A 21,328-nucleotide genomic window follows, 5' to 3' on the forward strand; every position below is an offset into this window, starting at 1 on the left:
GGTGGTTTCTTTGTTTTGGATTTTTTTTTAATTGTTAAAATGAAATTACAACTTTCAAGGATAAGGCAGAAAAAACACCTTTACTAACAACTTCTCTAAAAGATACACACTAACCTGCCCTTTAAAATGAAGTCATCTGCATTTATTACACCAGCTAGAATGTGAATTTTGACAAGTCTTCTTTTGCAGTGCTTGATGCTCAAATAAGTGGTCTTATTCTACAGACAAAATCCCATTCAAAAAGTCAGAAAATCACTCAGGTCAAATATTCATATCAAGTCTGGTTACTTTATTTTTTATCTGTGCAGTCAGTTAAAAGAACAGTTAATGATGAAAACAGACAACCACAGAAGCTTTAGGTACAGTATTGTAACACTGAAGAAGCAAGTGACCACACTGAACACATTCCTTATGTTGGTCATTTTCAGACAAAACAAAAGGACATACACAGGTCTAGTTCAGTGTAAAACCTGATATTAAGCAGCAAGGTGATCACAAATTGCAGCACTGTCACATAGAACACAGGTAATTACTGCTTATTCAAAGTTACACAGCCCCTGCAACAAAGGTGATATGACTATTTTTAAAATAAAAACCCAAAATACATTCAAGAGAATGGCTGCAACAATAAGGCAATAGTTTTAAAAATAGATCCCACTAAACAAAACAAGACCAACTGTTTAACCTGTTGCCTTCATATGATTTCAGACTTGGATGGGTCAATTCAAAGTTAAGTGCTTACCCACCACTAACATGTCAGAAGTACATTGGTAAGAACACCTGAAGACATGAGTATATTGGACTGCCAGCAATCACAACCCAGGTCTTATCACAAGTACACTTCCACACACACAGCTTCACTTTTACAGGTTTGCATGAAGTGCCCTATACAAAGATTTTATTACAGATTCCTTCAAGAAAAATTATGCATTGACAGAAGACATCAGCACTCCAAAATTCTTCCAAACCACATTATATAATATATACCTTTGGCCTGCTACTAGTAAGATCATTAAAGTTATACACTAGGCAGACAGCATTATTGGCAGCTATGTCACAACATTAAAAAAATAGCATCAGCTGTTTAAAAAAGAAGAGACTGAAAATAACTTTGGGGAGTGAAACGTACACCTACAGACAGCAAGGAAGGGAGAAGGAAGTTGTTTGGCTAAAGCAGATGAGCTACCCAGAGGTTCCACATCCATCTTATTGCATATTTGATCAGTGTCAGCATTCAAACCTACATGGATTTCTCCTTCATTATCTTGCTCCAGAATCTTGATTCTTGCACCTTCAGAGCTACCCTGAACTAGCTATGTATATGGCTATAACTTCACATTTCTTCACAGCTCCTAGAGGCAGGGACTAAGTTAGTGTTTCTTATCTCAGCCAGGGATACTACAAGCATCAGCCTTTTGCCATCTTCTGTTCACTGAAGTCTAAAGTAGAGTGTCAATATCCCATGTCAGTACAAAATAAGTATCTTTATTTGTAAGCCTATTTAGCAAAGCTTAATACAAAGACACTAGTTTTGTAAGAAAAATGGACCAGTGCTTGGTTAGCACTGATAAACTGAAAGTCTCATCAGGTGACAAGACATTACAGAGACAACAAAATTGTGACATTAAATTGTGTGAGGCAAACTGAAAGCAGCAGGAAATAGAATCTGATTGCTTTTGCTCAGTTTAAATAAACAGGAACTTAACTAATTAAAAAAAAAACAAAAAACTGAAAAAAACAACCAACCATCATTAGACATTCCCTTGCTAGCACACAGGATAGAGGAGACTATCAGTATTTCTACATGTATTTACAGGATATGTGCATAGCACTGTCTAATCATGCTTCAAAATGTAACTTTATGCTTATACATATACACCAGTAAATAAAACAAAGTCTTTTAGACTCCAAAGGAAAATCAGGGCTGATCTTACATATTTTAATACTGAATCATCCAAATTATTTTAAGTGAATGCCCTCATTAGCTTTTGAACACTATTCACAGATGACAAATTAAAACATAGAGGCACTAAAAGAGTGCTCTTTTCCCAGATGCAGTCCTACTTGATCAAAAACTGAAATGCTGCTGCTTTTAGCCATATAATTTAACCAAATACAGGTTTGGAAGCCATAGGTTTAAACTTCTTAACAGCTGAAAATACAAGACAATTTTGTAGTCCTGATTAAATTTTTATACATGGAACAATGATCCAAACACTACCACATAATCAAACTTTGAGAGAAAACTGAAGCTGTTCAAGACAAGATCTGTTGGTAGTTCTTTCTCATACACACATCAGAGGTGGTACATGCATGTTCCTCCTCTTTCCAAAATCTCATGCATCAATCTTCGGAGTCGCTAGATAAACAGAAGTGGAGCTCTTCATTCTGAAGTGCAATGTCAAAATAGCTGTATAATTAATCGTCAGAGAAGACAGGAGCAACTGCTTATTACTGGTAAAAATCCTAAAGTCCTCCAGCAAACACGAGGTACCAAATTCACTACTGTAACACTGTCAAAGTGTTACAGAGATGCCTACCAAACTGGTCAGAGTGCCACAACTGGTTCCAGGAAAAAAGTGATGTCAGGTACCATATACCTGACTGCAAAGGTGTAAGAGGTGAACCAGAGAAGCGCTTAGTATTCAAATACCTAAGATGACACTTCAGAATACTAAACAGTGAGCAGTACATAACCCAGGCACCTTCCCATCTCCAACACAAGTTGGACTTGGAGTAAAAGGTTCAGGAAAAACAAAGAAACCTAGCTGTTTAACCTGTAACCCTTCTTATGCCAAAACCAAGAAAACGGGTCTTGTCACCTGATTGCTTTCTTTGTCCCTCCTTGTTTTTTTTTTAAGGAGATAATAAAAACCTCCGAATCATGTGCATCTAATATTAATTTTTCATATTTCACTTATACTTTTTATATATACAAGAACTTAACTAAAATCTCACTTTAGAATATGTTCTAAAGCAGGATATCCTTTCAAGTTTTTTAAGTTCATGTGCATTCTCAAGGTTGAAAAAATATATATATTCATATACAGCTAAGGAAATAAAACTCGATTTCACTATATGTAATTACAGTGCTGTAAGAAAAAATAATTTAGAAACTATTTCAAGTCTGAAATGTTTACTATGTTCAGACTAATGCAAAGGCTAACCCTATAGTCCAGGACCTGTTTTTCATCTGCATGCTGAGATAGGAGCTACAGAAGCTGAGCATTTTTCTGATGGAGGTTTCTCTCCACCCCTCCATTCTTCCAGTATTCTACGACTTGCTGCTGAAGCCCTCCCTGAACCTCTACCGGAGTAGCATCATACATATGTAGCTCAGAAGTCAAGGTCCACAAGTATTAATGTTACCTCTTAAGTCAGTTTTTCGGTAAGATCACACCACTGAACAGTGCAGAGGTGGTTAACTATTCATAGTTACTCAGGAGTTCAATGGAGTACTTTAAGTCGTGTCTTCTGCGGGTGCCCTTCGCTGTCGAGCTGATTTCTGTCTACTTCTCTGAGGCGAGGGTGGAGTCTCCTGCTCAGCTTCAGTCTCTGAAGGCTCGTTGTCTCCCTGCTGGGACCCCGTATCACCTATCAATTCTCTCAGGAATTTGAATTTAGACAAAAACAATTGCCAGACCACATACCATCCTGCAGGAGAAAGAAAAAAGGTACTGCTTAGTTACTTCATACAAATTGTTAGTCATCTATCAGGCAAAGTATATCAGAAAAGGGAGAAAAAATTTCATCAGCTCCCATCCTCTAATTGCCAACCCCAACAGCCCTTGCCAACACATGTTGGCACATGTGTGCCAACACACATTGGTATTTCTACAATCCTAGAAATACCAATTCAACTTCATAAAGTTTGTCCTCATCCAGAAGCAACATGTAAGCCTCAGGAAAGGACTTACACATTCTGAATTGAACTGCCACAGGAAGTAGTAGGTGGATGATCACCATCACACAGACAAAGGCCTTAACCATCAGGAGAAAAAGAATTCCTGTGGCTATATCAAAACGAGGACTTGGGATTTATTACACACATACTGTAAAAAGGCAGCACTAGAATTTCTACCCTCAGCAAACACTCCATTCTGAAAATCACATTTTAAAAGCTGCATTACATAATTGCTATTAAGCACACTTGCTGAGATCTTCAAATTAATACCATGTTTTATAATAAATCCTCTTCTGAAATGCACAAGGTCTTCTTATGTTCACTAAAAGACCATATCCCCCAAATTGAAGGAGTTCCCTCTCCATGACCAAATTCCACTAAAGTAAAATTAACATTATCTGGTAAATTTATGTTCCGCTCTACTGCTAAAACGTTCTAGGTCTCAAAATTACCCAACTAAAGAGTTGAGAATTCAGAATCTCTCTTTGAAATATTGAGATTTCAGAATCTCTCTTAAAAATAATTAAGATCTACCTCCTCACCTCTCACTTGTCTAAGTCTTTCTCTAACAGGCAGCCAAGAAACTTAAAAAACAGATATAAATTTATCTAAACCTAAACAAATACTTTCATTTTAAAAGGTCTCCCTTTTATCTATGTATTTAGGTCAAGAGAGTCTTATGCAGCTAAAAACTACTGATATCCCTTTCCCTCTAGCTAACCAGTCAAGTTACATCACCCACAGAACAGGAATACAACTTCTCTGTGAAATACAGTTAAGTGGAGGAAAATTCAAACAGCTATTTGAAAACAAATGCTATACAACCATCATTTGCACCACCAAAACCCATCTGTCTTGCATAGAGCTATTAATTAACAGTCCCATTCTCTGTTCAGAAGGTCTTGCTAGTTATTCAAGCCTATACTGCTGACCTATTCAAATATTAAAAGCCCTATTTTACCCATTCTCCCAAGTACACAGCTGTCATCAGAAACAGACTTCTGAGCATGGCCAACAGAGATATATTAGGAAAGGGAGAGAAAGACTAATAAGTGGCACTTACATAGCCACGGCACATAGCCACTATATTTCCTCTTCTGTAACCAGAGCTTAGGACAAAATGAGATAATACCCTTCCTTTTCCTTCTGGAATACTTTTCACATCCTGCAGTTTTTTTATTTCTGTAATTTCTCTGCTCCTTTCTGTTGGAGGAAAGCTTTTATAGGACAATTTTCTATGATCTAAATCAATTCCTAAAGCCTACACAAGTATTTCCTTTCCCATGAATACCTAAACCTGACTAAATTGAATCTGAAAGTTGCTTCCATTGAAGGGTATTTCAACTCTCCGAGACCTTCAATGCTTTGTGCATTCTGGAGACCTAAAATCAATCCATTCTTCTTATGGGCATAAACATTGTCAGAAGTAATCAAATTTCCAGGAGCCATGCTCATTTCTAGTTCACACAGGAAAGAAATGCATGAAATACTCCAAATAAATACAGGGCACTTGTAAGAAAGTGCAGAATATTACAAGCTGTTTAAAATTGCCTTCAACTCCCCAATTTGTTGACAAAGTTTGAGACACTTGACCTAGAAGTGCATGAGAAGTACATTGTACTAAATCCACTTAAACACATGGTGGGGGGGAACTCTCAGCCACAATTTTTTTCTTGGGGTTGCGCTTCTACTTGGCTGTTTAAAATCCTAACTAAAACACCTACAAGGTGAATTATCAAGAGACACATTACTTCCAGAGAACACCACAGGGAGGACGAAGGGAGGAGGATGAGCCAAAAATATTCAGGGGATTCCCAGAAGAGTTATAGGGCACTTTACAGAAGCATGACTTGAATATTTTTGGTGTCAATAAATACCCCTTAAAGGGAGGTATTTTAACTTAAGCTAAATAAAGCGAACCATATGCTTCCTCTACCACTGCAAACAGGCGACTTAACACAGGGAATTACTATGGTGTGTGTATTGAGAAATACTAAAGAACATTCAAAGTTCATTCACACTCTCAAGAAAAACAGCGCTAAACAGCACTAACATCAGACCAAATGCAGTATTTCATCTGATGAGTTCGAAAGCACAATGGTCTGAATATCCAAAACAGGGAGTACCATAAGCAGACTTTAGACCTTTCTAGCTCACGTTTACAAACAAGACAGCATAAGCAATGAGGCAACTAGACTGGTTATAGTAGACAAACCACCAGACCAATGATAACAGGCAAGTGAACAAACCACGATGTAGTGGATTGAAAAGAAAACTACAACAGGCTTAGCCAAAGATAACAGTGCAAGGGCAACCTCATAAGATCTCCCAGCCTGCACCAGAGACATTTAGGTACAAAGTAATCAAATTGGAAAGATTTTTTCTTACACTTGCTCTAGTTACTGTGCCAGCTTGGATGGAAAGTTAAAAAGAAAATAATCCCCAATAAACACACTTGTCTGAATCAAGACTGCCTCTTCAGCTGAGACTCCCTGTCGCCTCACTGTTACTAAACAAATAAGAATTTCCTTGGAAATAACCAGAGTACTAAAGACCAAGTAATTCTGGGTAAGAGAAAATCTCTCCAGCAACAATATCAACTAAATACATCATTAAACAAAACCACACACACAGAGACAAAGCCTGGAGGCAGATTCACAGTACTGCGTTACCTCTGAATAAGAAGACAATGCATTTTCTATTAATTTCTCATCTGTTTAATAACATTGCAAAATGGTAACACTCAGCACCATGCCATACCGAAGAACTGTGAGTTCCATAACTGTGTATTTTAAATTACTTTACAATTATTTTCTTTTTTAAAATACACACACAAAAAATTAAATATGTTACATTTATAAATACATCAATAGCAAAAGGAGGAGCAAGGAAAACCTCCATTCTTTATTGGATGTGGGGGGGGAATATAGTTACCAAAGATGAGGAAAAGTCTGAGTTATTTAACACCTTCTTTGCCACAGTTTTCAACAAGACAGGTTGTCCTCAGGACAACCAGCCTCCTGAGCTGGTAGACAGGGACCAGGAGCTGAATAGTTCCACTTTAATCCAGGAGGAAGCAGTTAGTGACCTGCTGAGCCACTTGGATCCTCACAAGTCTATGGGACCAGATGGGATCCATCCTAGGTTGATGAGGGAGCTGGCGAAAGAGCTCGCCAAGCCGCTCTCCCACCATTTACCAACAGTCCTGGCTCACCGGGGAGGTTCCAGATTACTGGAAGTTGACCATGACACCCATCCATAAGAAGGGCTGGAAGGATAATCTGGGAAACTACAGCCCTGTCAGCCTGACCTCAGTGCCCAGCAAGGTTATGGAGAAGATCAGCTTGAGTGCAATCACACAGCACCTACAGGATGGACAAGGGATCAGACTCAGCCAGCATGGATTTAGGAGGGTCAGGTCCTGCCTGACCAATCTGATCTCCTTTTATGACCAGGTGACCCGCCTGGTGGATGAGGGGAAGGCTGTGGATGTGGTCTGTCTGGACTTCAGCAAAGCCTCTGACACCGTCTCCCATAGCATACTCCTGGAAAAGCTACAGCTCACGGCTTGGACAGGGACACTCTCTACTGGGTTAGGAACTGGCTGGAGGGCTGGGCCCAGAGAGTGGTGGTGAACGGCGCTGCATCCACTTGGTGTCTGGTCACTAGTGGTGTCCCCCAGGGATCAGTGTTGGGCCCAGTTCTGTTTAATATCTTTACTGATGATCTGGATGAGGGGATTGAGTGTACCATCAGCAAATTTGCAGATGACACCAAGCTGGGGAGTAGTGTCAATCTCCTGGAGGGTGGGAGGTCTCTGCAGAGGGAACTGGACAGTCTGGATAGATGGGCTGAATTCAATGGTATGAGGCGTAACAAGACCAAGTGCCGGGTCCTGCACTTTGGCCACAACAACCTCCTGCAGCGCTACAGGCTGGGCACAGAGTGGTTGGAGAGCAGCCAGGCAGAAAAGGACCTGGGAGTTCGGATTGACAGGAAGCTGAACATGAGCCAGCAGTGTGCCCAGGTGGTCAAGGCGGCCAATGCCATCCTGGCCTGTATCAGCAATAGTGTAGCCAGCAGGACCAGGGAAGTGATTCTTCCTTCCCTTTTATTTGGCACTGGCGAGGCCACACCTTAAATACTGTGTCCAGTTCTTGGCCCCTCAATTTAGGAAGGATGTTGAGGTGCTGGAGCGGGTCTAAGGAAGCACAATGAAGCTGGTGAAGAGTCTGGAGCACAAGTCCTATAAGGAGCAGCTGAGGGAGCTGGGGTTGTTTAGCCTGGAGAGGAGGAGGCTCAGTGGAGACCTCACCACTCTCTACAACTACCTGCAAGGAGGTTGTAGCCAGGTGGGGAGTCGGTCTCTTCTCCCATGCAACCAGCATGAGAGGACATGGTCTTGAGCTCTGCCAGGGGATGTTTGGGTTGGACATTAGGAAGAAGTTCTTCACACAAAGGGTGATTGGGCACTGGAATGGGCTGCCCAGGGAGATGGTGGAGTCACCATCCCTGGAGGTGTTCAAGAAAAGACTGGATGTGGCACTCAGTGCCATGGTCTTCGATCATAGGTTGGACTTGATGATCTCAGAGGTCCTTTCCAACCTAGTTGACTCTGTGATTCTGTAAAATAGACGTTTCTATGCACTCTTGTGTGTACATGGCTCAGTTTAGCTTTGTAGTTTTTCTGCTGTAGAGTTCTTTCCGGACAGGTAACCAACACCATCAGTTTACAAATCAAACGCTTCCACTTCAGGTAAGCTGCTCTCAAAGAAGTCCTACTGGTTTAGCTTCACCACACACAAAGTATTTGATTAGAATCAGTCTTTCACTGCTTGCTTTATTTTTTTTTTTGGCCATTTGATTTACTTTTTCAAATCATCCTTAGCATGATTGAACCTGTGGAAGCCAAACAGCACGCCCACAGTATGTCTTCAGCAAGCAAGCAAGCAGTGATGACATGCAGACTATAACATATAATGTATCTACATTAGCTGGTGAGAGAAATTGCCTCACAGTAGTAAGCCAGATCAAATAGTACATCATTGCAGTGCAAAACAGGGGCTCTAGCTCTTGCTCTAGCAGATACTTGAATACAGTTGCAAAATCCAATCTACCACAAACAGTATTTTGCATTTAGATAAAACAGCAGCTCCCAGCCTTGCAGAGTTTAGTACTCACTAAAAACTGAGAGCCGCTGTCTCCCTTAAAATGCCGCAGCCAGGTGCTATCCAAAGACATTTAAGCCACATCTGGCATTGTGCCATCAGTATGTCTACTCCTCTCTTAAAAATCACGATGCAATGTGTTTGTGAAGGTGGGACTATGAGTCAAAGTTTCTTTTACTGACTCATAAGCAGATGTATGTAACATCTTAAACGGATTTTATGATTTGACTAGGCTTCATTAAAACTACCCTTTCTGTTACTTCCCACACTAGCTCTTTCTTCTTTGTAAAGGGAAAAGAAAAATGGTGATCCAACTACAATGTCACTCCCCCTCAAAGGGGTACAAGTCTCAGGTCCATCTAATTCATTCACCTTACACTAGCATGTACAAGTAACAGCTAACAGAGGGTTTTCTATTGGAGCACATTTTCCTCTTCCATTTGAATCAGGAAAAGCAAACAAAACAAAACCCTCAAGGCTAATATGGAGTGCTGGGGAAAAGCAACCTGATTTTTCTTATGTGAGATACAAATGAAACCAAGAAAGGAAGGACAGTGATGCAGTAACAGCATACGACAGAGTCTGAAGATCTGGCTTCTAGTTCTGACTCTGCTGTGGAATTCCTGTGCAATCTTATGAGATCATTTTTCCTCTGTGTCCCTACTGATTTGAAAATAGGATGCTATTACTTCAGAGCATGAGGATTAATTTAGGACCAGCGTATCACCAAGGTGAATGTTGCCTATATTCAAATGCTGAAGTGTCCATCAGAGAAAATCCTAAGCAGCTAAAGCTGCAAAAAAATGAGCACGGAGCTTTAGAGGCTGACCTATGATTTGGGAGAACAGGGTTCTACTCCAAGCTCTGCGTCAGATGACTTATGTGACCATGGACAAGTCACTTCATCTACATCTTTAAAACAGTGTATAGTTTTGCTACGGAGAGGATCAGACTGAAGGAAGCACACAGTACTCTGACACTGGAATAACAGAGGACATCAGCTGACACAGCACTTGGATCTGCACATCTCCTTAAACCTAGTCCCATTTAATGCAATACTCCACTACTTGCTGCTTCCTGACTGATCAAAAGGAAACTTGCTTCTTCCAATCTCCCATTTATAACAGTTTCAAAACTCAACTTCAAATTAAAGGGTATTTTCTCTTTATTTGTGGCCTAATCAAGCATGACTTTCCTCATCTGTTGAGGTATTTCACAAGAATCGGTCATTTAAGATAGTTACAAAACTCTTTAAACAAAGCATTAAAGAAAAGTTATTCAGGCAGAATTTAGGGCTCAAATGTTTTCCCATCTGCAACCAAATTCAGACTTGTGAAGCGAACCACACATTCATTTTTCAGCACTTTGAGTTACACGGTTTTTATTTTAAGGTTATATCTCTCAAACTGCATCTCATTAGCCCCTCTTGCCAAATGAAATGAATGCTTCCATCTGTTCCACTGAAAGCACTTCTGCAATTTCACATGGCTCCATGCACTACTACACTGGGATTACAAAACAAATACACAGAGGTAAGTAGTAGCAGAGTTCACCTTGGCTGGTATTTTATCTTATCCTATATCCTTGACTATGCATGAGTTCCTCCCATCTGCAGAGGAACATGGAATACATAAAGACAGCAATAAGATTACCGAAGACAGAAAATCAGAAAAAGTAGGAATAAAAAAAGTGGAATCAAGTTATCTTATCTTTTAAAAGAGCAACTGAAAATTTGCTATGTTTACAGTCCCTCAGTGGTTTCTATGTCAGATGTGATCAGTTTACAAATAGAGACACTGCTAGCTGCAAGCCTTCCGTGCTTCCTAACTAATTCAGATTAACACTGAAAGTAGCAGTTGTAAGCATCCAGAAATATTTAAAAAAAAAAGAAATTAGGTCATTTATTAAAAGTACTTTTACAGACATAAGTGCCTAATTCAGGCATAAACATTTGCTTTTCACATGGCTGAAGAACTAAATGACACAACATCTGATAATTGGTCCTCTGAATTTTGTCTTTTCATTTTAGAAAAAATGATAAAGTGAATTTTTTCCCCCATTATATAAGTTTTGATAGCACTTATCACTTCATACTTGTTATGGGCAGCAGAAATCCACATCATCCTAGGATGTCTCCTGGATATTTAAAGTTATTGTTCTCTGCAGGCAATCACACCACAAGTCCTTTTATAAGCCACTCATAAACCAAGTTTCATCTCTTTAGGCTTTTGACCCTCTAAATCCTTTTCGTAAGGCTGTTTCAACACTTCTCATCAGATGGCTGCAAAATATTTTTAAAATCAGATCAAGCTTACTCAAGATTATATCCAGTCATTCTTACGTCACATTTGTCCATTAGTTTGTATGTCTTGCTGGCTGGCATTTACTCATATCCTGTCACATGCAGCACTTAGGTGGTTCCTTCCCCACTTTCTTACCTACAGGTCTCTATTCTTTACAGTCTGTTGGCCTTCTCAGGGACTGAGAAACTGCCTATCACTAGCAGAGATAAACAACCAAATTGAAAGTAACTTGTACTCCGTTTTTTCTAGTAGTGGTCTTGACACTGTTTTCCTTGAATATTTTCCATGGCAAGAGAACTAGAAGTGTACCAATATTAATTAATTAATATACGCGGTATGACGGAAAAATAGTTACAAATAATGTAAATAATTATCAAATCCCATTGATTCACTTTTAACAGGGTAGTATTTCAAATCCCTCTCCAAAATAAAAAAACAATGAACATGTTAGCTTCCTGCGTTCAATACTTTTGAAAACTAGGTGACTTGAAGCAATCATTTTGTAAACTCTGATGCTGTTGAAAGCAAAATACAATGAAGGATTCAAAGCAAAGTATTCATTGAATTCAAGATGAATGGACAATATGTAATTCCAAACTGCTCAGTATACACAAACCACTTAAAAATAAAGTTATTTATTAATTACTTTTGTTCTCTTCAAGCAAGAAAACACTAGGCAAATATTTATGTCAGTAGGCAAAGTTAGATGCTTAGAATTTCAATTCCATTTGTTACATACAGACAAAAGCGGAAAGGCCTGAAGAAAATGATCCTTGCTTCTGACTTTGAATAGCATGTTGCGAAATCCTATTAATCTTTCAGCAAGACAGTAAGCAAAGATCTCGCATGAACAGTTTGAAAACACAAAAACCCTAACAAGTACAAAGCTTCATCTTCTAAAACATGAGAAGTGGCGAGTCAACACCTAATGAGGGTAGAGAAACTTGAATAAATATCCACTTAGGCCACTGTTTAATCTGTAGCAATGGACAGCACAGGACATGCAGGAAAAGAGCACAAGACCAAGTCAAGTATAGCCTTGCAGTTCCAGTTACCTGTAATTTCACAAATTTCCTCACCCAAGATTTAGTGCTATTGCTTAAATCTGCTGACCTTTCTTCCGTGAACTTTGAATGAGAGAAGTTTCAGCATGCAAAATATTCTTTGTTAATGAACCTGCAATTTACTTCCCCACTGTAAAAGAAATCTTTTTGTTTTATGCCTGTTGCTTGATCATTTAACTTCATGGACTCCAACTGCTCTGAATGGTGAAATTTCACAACCATTCCCACCTAACCTTTGACATGACACTCAGTGTTATAACCATCACCCTTCCTCCAGTCATCTACTTTCCAGGCTAGACAGATCTAACCTGTTTAGAGTTTCTTCACGCAGAAGTCATTTCACAGCTCTCAACATAGAATCATAGAATTGTTTAGGAAACTTTGTCTTTCAAAAACAAACTAGGATTTTATTTCTTTTTAACAAGAAAATACACCATTTGAGACACATACACATGGAGGATTCCTACAGCAGTAGACATTTTCTATTTTAATTCAAGCTTCTAATGTTTCATTTGCCTGTAGCCTTGCTACAAAGCATTAAACACATATTTTGGAGAAATGCTTGCAATTACTTGAGCTGATCCTTTCTTTGGGATACCAACAGCTCAGTTTGAATCCATTATATTTCTCTACATAAATTAAGAACATATACATTTCACACTTTCTATGTGCATTACTTCATCCATGTTAGTACTGGACTTCACTATCAAGTCTCTTGATACTGCAAATTGTCAACTTGACCACAATTAACTTTTTTTTTTTTAAGTACTACATGTCAGCTGACTCTTCACTTTGCTCCCTCAGTTTTTTGGAAGCCAGTTATAAACCCACCGGGTTTGTAAGTCTCACAAGCCTTTCATCACAGACTATGGCCTAGTTTGAGTTTGATGGTGTGTTTTTTAGTGGTTTGTTGGTTTGGGACTTTTTGAGAGCTCCAAGCTCAGCATATTGGTCGCACCACACACACCCCCCGAACTGCTGATTTCTTCCAAGAACTCCAACTCCAATAGACCTGCAAGTTGTACCTCCCATTGAAATAACCCTTTTCTCTGCACATTAAAACAAAACAAAAAAAGCAAAAAAAGCAAGCCTTGGATCATAGAATCATAAGATCATCAAAGTCAGAAGAGATCCTTAAGATCATCCAGTCCAACTGGCCACCCAGCACTGCCACTGTAAGCCGCAAATCACTAAACCATCGCCCAGCACCCGATCCAGATGCCTCTTAAACACCTCCAGGGATGGCACCCCAACATCTCCCTGGGCATCCTATTTCAATGCCTGACCACTCTATCACTGAAAATTTTTTTTCCTAGTATTTCATCTGATTCTCCCCTGTCTCAGGTTAAGGCCATTTCCTCTGGTCCTCTCAGTGCAGGCACGGTAGAAGAGATAGGCCCCCACCTCACCACAACTTCCTTTCAGGTAGTTGTCTGCAGCGATGAGGTCATCCCTGAGCCTCCTCTTCTCAATCCACATAAGAAAAAACCTCCTAAGAGCTGCTCTCAATCCTTGCGAGCAAACAGATGTCAGAAGCAGAGGGATGCCAGTCGGAAGTTTACTTCTTGCACTCACTGGCATTTCAGACCCACGCATGTACAAGCCGCACAGGGTGACTGCCCAGGGGTCCGAGGGCAAGTAAAACCGTCAGTTTCAGAGGAAAAATCGAAATAACCCCAATTAAGGCTCTGGGAGCCTATCAAGACTCGGAACGACTCGGGAACAAAGAGAAGAGGGCGCTGCGCAGCACACACGCTCCCCACGCCCCGGGGCACAGTTGCCCTTCCATTCCCCCCAGTCAATCCGGGCCAAGGGGAACCAGCACAGATCGCGGACCCGGCGCGGGGAGTGTGAGGGCGGGCGGTGGACACCAGCCCCGCCCGCCACCGCCAGGCCAGCAGGAGCCTCCCCTGGCCCCCCCGCTCACCGCACAGCATGAAGAGCAGCACGCAGGCGAGCGTGGCCACTATCACCAGCAGAGTCAGTCCGATGCTCTGCCACATGGCGCGGCCGGGGGCAGCCGAGAGGAGCCGGGCCGGGCCGGCGGCCGCGGCGGCCCCGCTCCTGTTTCTCCTCCTCCTGCTCCTCCCGACCCGGCGCCGCGGCAGGGCGGGGCTGCGATCGCGGAGCGATGGCGTGTAGCGGCCCACGGGTCCAGCTGGGAGCTGTAGTTCTCCTGCCGCCACAGCCGGCCGGAGTGGGAGAGTGACGCACGCCGGCGGGGACTACAAGTCCCGGCGTGCCCTGCGGCGCGGTGAGGGGCAGCAGCGGTGGGGGGGGCGGTGAGGGCTGTGTGGGACCGGGGGGAGCGGCTGGTGGGGCAACAGCCGGGGCTGCATCCCTGAGCCGGGCAGAGCCCCCGGGGCAGATGGGTGTCCCTGCAGGGGCTTAGATCGGTGATTCCAGGCCAGGATGGATGGGGCTCTGAGCGACCTGGTCTGGCGGAAGGTGTCCCTGCCCAGGGCATGGAGGTTGGAACTGGGTGGCCTTTAAGGTCCCTCCCAACCCAAGCCATTCTGTGATTCCATTATTTTATAGTTCTATGATTTAGATTTACGGATGAGGCAACCTGATCTCTTAATTCCTCTTCCTGCTTTCTGCCCTTCCTGCCCTTGCTTCCTCTCAGTGCGATCCATAAGGGTACAGCAGGAATATCCAGCCCTCAGCCAAGACAGCGGTTGCACACCTGTGCCACCCCGGCATGTTTCGAATTCCACGTGACCTTGGCTCTTGTCCTCTGTTGACACTTCAAAGTTGGCCCTCCCCACTTAAGGGAAATCTGAGGAAATAATGTCTCCAGGAACTGTGAGATAATCTTGATTGTGACATGGACTTTGCCTTTAGCACTGGAATAAAGTTATAACTTTCCTTTGTAGCGTAAAAGATGCTGGTTAATGTTTCTAAAACTACTGGGAACATGAGTGTAAATCACAGAATACAGAAACTTAATTTCCTGTGAGATGCCACTATTGCAGTGAGACATCAGAGAAAGTCCGGTTCTCCTTTGTATGTATTTTATGCAGTATTTAAAAATCTCCCCTTTTAAGCGAAGCTAAAAATTCCCGCTTTTCCTGATCTCTGAGCATGCCACATGCCTCTTCCTTTGAAGATACCAGTAAACCAAAATTACCTGCACGTGCAGACCCCCCATCCACATCCTTAAATTTGCTGTCACTTCACCAAATCAGACTAGAGTTCTCTCTTTCCATTCCTATCTTTCTTTCTCAAAATCACCAGCTCTGTTTAATACTCTGCCTAGAGTACTAAACCACCCTTTTGCAAGTATCATTTAATTTGAAACAAGTTTTCTGTTATTTTTCAAGTTTTACTTTGACATATCTCCTGATCTTTAAATGTCATTGTAATTCGAGACTAAGTGGTTGCTTCTTCTGTATTGCAAATAGATAGCAGTAATGATTACTACCATATTAACTTTTGAAAAATAAGCCCCCTCCTAGCTACGCTGTTCTATTTCTCTGATTTTTTGCTTATCATCTGCAGTTAGAGTAAATTTTCTCAGTGTGGGACTGCCACCTTCTCTTTTCTGTAAAATAGCTGTCACAGGGCTATTAAAATATTTTGTCTACGTCATCCTCTGGTTCCAAACTGTTTTATTAGTGATAGTTGGTTAATTCATATCACATCCCCAAGCATCACAGAATCACACAGCATTCGTAACTGAAGTAGGAATTATCTTGGAATCAAGTAATTTTGAGGTGATAATTATATGTGATCCATGTATATAGGTCATGGATATACATGGAAATAAATATATATATGTGTATATATATATATATGTACATGATCAAACATATATGATATCATTCATGGCAATATGGCATTTTAGACACATGGTCTGATTCTTGGGGTGTCCTGTACAGTGTCAGGAGTTGGACACGATTTTGATGGGTCCCTTCCAACTCAGAATATTCTATGATTCTAATATACTAGGAAGTAAAAAATGAAAACAAGTAGTGATTAGAGTTCTCATATGACACTGTACAGGTCAAGGGCCTTTTAATCAATGTGTGGTCAGTTTGGAAAACCTCAGCTATACTTATTTAAGTTTCCCTTTCTCTAGTTCATTCGCCACGCTAGTCACCTTGTTGTAGAAGATGGTCAGGTCAGTTCGGCATGATTTCCCATTCATAAATCTGTGTTGACTAGTCACAGTTACCTTGACCTTCATGTGTTCGGACAACATGTGAATTCCAGAAGGATTTTCTCTATGACCTTTCCAGGGACTGAGGTGAGGCTCACTGGCCTGTGGTTCTCCAGATCTTCCTTCTTGCTCCTCTTGAAGGTAGGAGAGATGCTTAGTCTCGTCCAGTCTTCAGGAATCTTACCCAGTCATCACTGTTATTTCAAAGCTAATTGAGAGTGGCCTCGCAGCAACATCAGCCAGCTCCCTCCGCACCCATGGATGCAACCTCTCATGGACTTAGGTACTTCCAGTTTGTTTAAGTGCCCCCTTACCTAACCCTTCTCCACTGAGTATAATTATTCCTTGCTCCACACTCCCTCTGATCTCGGTTGTTTCCTGAGACTGTTGAAGGCCAGTATGGCCTAAAATTGTCCTCAGGACAGACAACAGCAAGTAAAAAGGACTTTCTGGCATAATGGCTGAAGCACTTAAATAGGAGATAGAAGTTCAAGCCACGCAATTATAGAGAAGAGGTAACTGTGGATGTTACACTCTAACCAAGCCATGAGATAAAAGAAGAAACTCTTCCTCCTCCAACCATTTGATGAACACAATCTTTGTTATTCTATTTTTCCCAATATGTGAAATAAAGCTTTTCTTTTGAGCCACTTGGAACACACTGTATCAATTGAAACATATACAAAATCTCCATCTGAATGAAAAAATCCAAACATATTATATGGATTTTATTTCAGATTTTTCTTCAGACCAGAGTTAAATTATATGAGCAAATACACATCCATCCTACTAGATGTCATTTCATGTGCTAATGTGCCAAAAAATTGTACAATAGCAATGATGATGCACTTGGGATAAATGAGCTGCAATGTGGGTGTTGTTATTTTTCAAAACCCGGTGAAATGACACAAAAGAAAACAGGATTACTGTTGGACACATGAAGTTGTCTAATCACTGAAGTTCAAATAAAAGGTTGTTTGTACAAATCTAATCTTGTCCTAGTGATCCGTAGATCACTAAGGATCTAAGCAGATCCTTAAGTGTGTATGTATTATGTGGAGTTACAGAATTGTATATAGCTCATCCATTCCCTGAGGAAGATGGAAAAACTCACTCATGACATTATGGCCTCACACATGCTCACTGCATACTGTCAATATGCTACATTTAACACTTTTTCCTATGATGCTCAACACTGATCAAACTTCTCACATCTTCTCTAAGTGTGTACAACCACAGACACATTGAGGTATGTTTTGGGGATTGGGAAAAGAGGATGCTCAGGTCATCAAGCAGCAAAAGGACTATAGCACAAGACTGGTGAGCAGGCACTCAGAGGGCCTCTGCCCAACCACAGGTGAGCTCAAAGCAGCAGGATTTGACGTATAACCTCAAATCAGCGAGGCCTTGCAGTGCTGTGAATAAGGGAGCTAAAGACTCTTTAGCTCCGGGAAGAAGGGTGCAGGTGCTGAGGGCACAAGCCTTATTTTCAGGGTGCAAGAGCTGATGCATCTAGACTAACCAGTTGCTTCACAGCAGCCAGTTAACTAGTGTTTGTGTTTGCATAGCAAGACAGGGGGAGGGATGTTATTATCCCTCCTTCACCAGGGAGAGGACTGAGGCTGAAATGCGTGTTTGAAGTATCGACTGATTTTCGGTTGCCCCTTCTGGCCTCTTTTTGAGTTGGCATATGGGGAAAATTCTCATGTTTCCCTTGTGTTTAGTCTATTTGTAGCACAACTTTCTGTGATGTCAGATACTGCTGTAAGTTCTCAGCACTTCAACAAATCTCCACTTGGTTACCTAGAGGCAGATAGCAGAAGGAAGAATAAAATTGTTGACTAGCTGTAGAAAAAAGATATGTAAATATCATGGGAATTATCTTATATAAGGTGTGTATTTTAGTCCAGAAAAGGAATTTCAGCCACTCTAGCAAGATTATTTTTTGTCCTTTTGCAGGCCCTTGCATCATTCATGGCCTCCTCTTTGTTTATTATCATCAGCACCATGCATTGAGGAGTCTTGCCGAAGGCTATTGCAAATAAGGCTTATTAAAATGAAAATGCACAAGGAGAGCAAGTTAAAGTAATCCAGGCAGTTTTTGTTCTAGTGTCCTAATTTTTTAATCCTTCTTTTGGCCCATACATTATCTTTGAATGTAACTGGCAACCATACCAACTACTGGAGCCAAAACAACATATAGGAGCTTGACTGCCTATCAGGTGTACCCCAGAAGCTGACCAGGTAGTGATAGTTCATGCAGAACAGTGCAAACTGTGGGCCTTTCTGCTATTCAGAATATACTCGGTGTCCTTCACACTGCTGACCTTTTGGCATTAATACACTTCTCTGTTCTGGGGCAGGAGAACAGAGAACAGCTTCCTCCTACCCTTTTCCCTCAGCACTACACCATTACACATCATACTGTGAACTCTTTGGTGTAGGTCTCAACACAGCAAGGCCGTGATCCCAAACTGGGGCCTCAATATGCTACCCTAACACTAAATACTACTGATGTAAGAAGAGAACCTTCAGGTCCTCCACAATTCACAGCAGTTAACTCCAGCAGGCTCCTCACAGGAGACATGCAGACTGCGAGGAACAGCGCATCAAACTGTGGTCTTTTGAAACAACTCACCTTCGGTATTTGCTTTGGAGCCATCAATCTTTTCCCAGTTCTTGGCTGGCTTAAGTGAACAACACAGACTATTTACATAAAGATGATAAGCATAAGAGGGATGGGAAAATTCTATTTACGTCAATTCATAGAATACCAAGCCACATAACTAAGCTGTATCTGTGACTGCAGCCAGGGACTTTTCCTGGACATATTGCAATTGCTTTCCAGCTTTAATTAAGCCTTTAAAAATAAACACCAGCAGTATTGGTTTGTGTCCGAGAGAGGGTGCTAAAGTGAAATATTTATTATATAAACTACAAAGCTCCACAATCACTCCATTCAATGCTTCCTCCAGCATAAGTTTATTCTTAGTTTTTATTTTATATGCTCACAGCTGACAAATTAATACAAACTTTAGCTTTACAGACATATTACACCAGCCGTAGTTTCAAAACCAAAAATGACATCTACAAAGAACTAACCATATCAGAGAAAAACAGGAGAGTAAACTCAAATTTTCACTTTAGCCTGATTACTTAGGTTTGATTCCACACAGTTTTATTATTGACAGTTTTAGCACTCTTTGAGACTTAAAAAAAGTTAACAAAAAATTAACAAATGTTAACTGAAAGAGGGGAAATTTAGGTTAAATATATGGAAGAAATTCTTTACTGTGAGGGTGGTAAGGCACTGGAACAGGTTGCCTAGAGAAATTGTGGATGCCCCATCCCTGGAAGTGTTCAAGGCCAGTGGGATTGGACCCTGAATCTGGTCAAGTGGAAGGTGTTCCTGCCCATAGCAGAGGGGTTAGAACTAGGTGATTGTTAAGGTCCCTTCCAATCCAAACCATTCCATGATTCTATAAAATTCTGTCCCACTGATCTCAACACTCCCCATGGTGCCATTAGCAGAATCAAGATCTTCATAACCACTCTCCTGTGCCAATAAAATTAGAAAAATAATGGATAATATAAGAAAGTTAACATCTTTCATCTGAGCTAGTTAGAGAAAGATGACTTGAATAGATGCTTCTGGGAGAAAAACTTTTTGAAATAGGCATGTCCTGAATTTAGATTCCAAATTTTGGAGGAGTTCATGATCAAGAGCAGTGACTGGTAATAGATGTTGGATTTAACTTTTCTTTCCCAAACTAAAACTTTATCCTATAGATTGAAACTTAGCAGGAGCTGGGAGTTGCTGGTAATTGGCTGATCAGCGGTACCTTGTTTGCTTGTTTCCTGCTGAGCTGCAAACCCAGTGGGACCTGGCATCTCTGAAGTCATTGCAATTCAAAGGTGCTTTTCCTAAGACACATAGATATTCAAAGCCTGACTGGACACAGCCTTGGACAGCTGACTGTAGGGGGCCCTGCCTGAGCAGGTGAGTTGGACCAGATGATTTCTAGAGGTCCCTTCCCACCTCAGCCAGTCTGTGATTCCGTACATTAGGTGATTTGTGATAAGGTGCAACCTGCAACAACCCCTAGATAAGCAGGGCTCAAGCCAGCTTCCTGTGGTATTTCACTTTGAACAATGGTTGTGTAACAGAATTGCCCCAGAATGAAGTGCTGTTTTATTTGCCTCCACTTACTCTTCTGGTTTCCAGGGAATTTCAGCTGAAACTAATCAAGTCTGTTTGTCCTCATGTCAACTTATTTTTCTGCCTTTTGCCTCATGACAACACACTGTTCAATGACCACTCAAAACTAACATCCATGGCAGAGGTCTGCTGTGCTCAGTGCCTGGGATCCAACTAAAAGCATGGTGTCACTCTCCATACAAAACAGATGAATCCAAACCCTGCCACAGCCCTTAAATCTCCAAATTCAGGTAATTAGATAGGTGTTAAAAATATCCATAATGCTATTACAACTTCTTTTAGATGCCACTAGAATACTAGTTGTTCTTTGTTGGTGACACTATTGTTTTGATAACAAATAAAGTTGCTACTGTAGGAGGAAACTACATTAATTAGTATTAATATACTGTGTCAGGAACCAGGAACTCAAGAAATTAGAAATGTTACATATTTATCAAACTTGAATATATGTTTCCTTACTGTTTTAGACAAAGAAAAAGAAGACTTTAAAAAAATATATATTACTGTA

General features: G+C 41.0%; 1 protein-coding gene across 1 annotated transcript; it reads right to left on the bottom strand.

Annotated features, from left to right (window-relative positions):
• Positions 1-266: 266 nt before the first annotated feature.
• Positions 267-14,530, bottom strand: SMIM13 (small integral membrane protein 13). Its single transcript, XM_027676198.1, has 2 exons — positions 14,367-14,530; positions 267-3,654 (listed from the first exon to the last, which is right to left on the bottom strand). Exons 1-2 carry the CDS (start codon positions 14,440-14,442, stop codon positions 3,461-3,463), a joined length of 270 nt encoding a protein of 89 aa, XP_027531999.1. The 5' UTR covers positions 14,443-14,530; the 3' UTR covers positions 267-3,460.
• Positions 14,531-21,328: the final 6,798 nt, after the last annotated feature.

Source organism: Neopelma chrysocephalum, unplaced genomic scaffold (genome assembly GCF_003984885.1).
Source record: "Neopelma chrysocephalum unplaced genomic scaffold, ASM398488v2 Primary Assembly neopelma1_26b, whole genome shotgun sequence".
Taxonomy (NCBI): Eukaryota; Metazoa; Chordata; class Aves; order Passeriformes; family Pipridae; genus Neopelma; species Neopelma chrysocephalum.

Coding starts and splice junctions, on each gene's coding strand:
- SMIM13 (XM_027676198.1), bottom strand. CDS start 14,442: ATGTGGCAGAGCATCGGACTGACTCTGCTGGTGATAGTGGCCACGCTC. Junction 3,655..14,366: donor GCTGCTCTTCATGCTGTGCG/GTGAGCGGGGGG, acceptor TTTCTCCTGCAG/GATGGTATGTGGTCTGGCAA.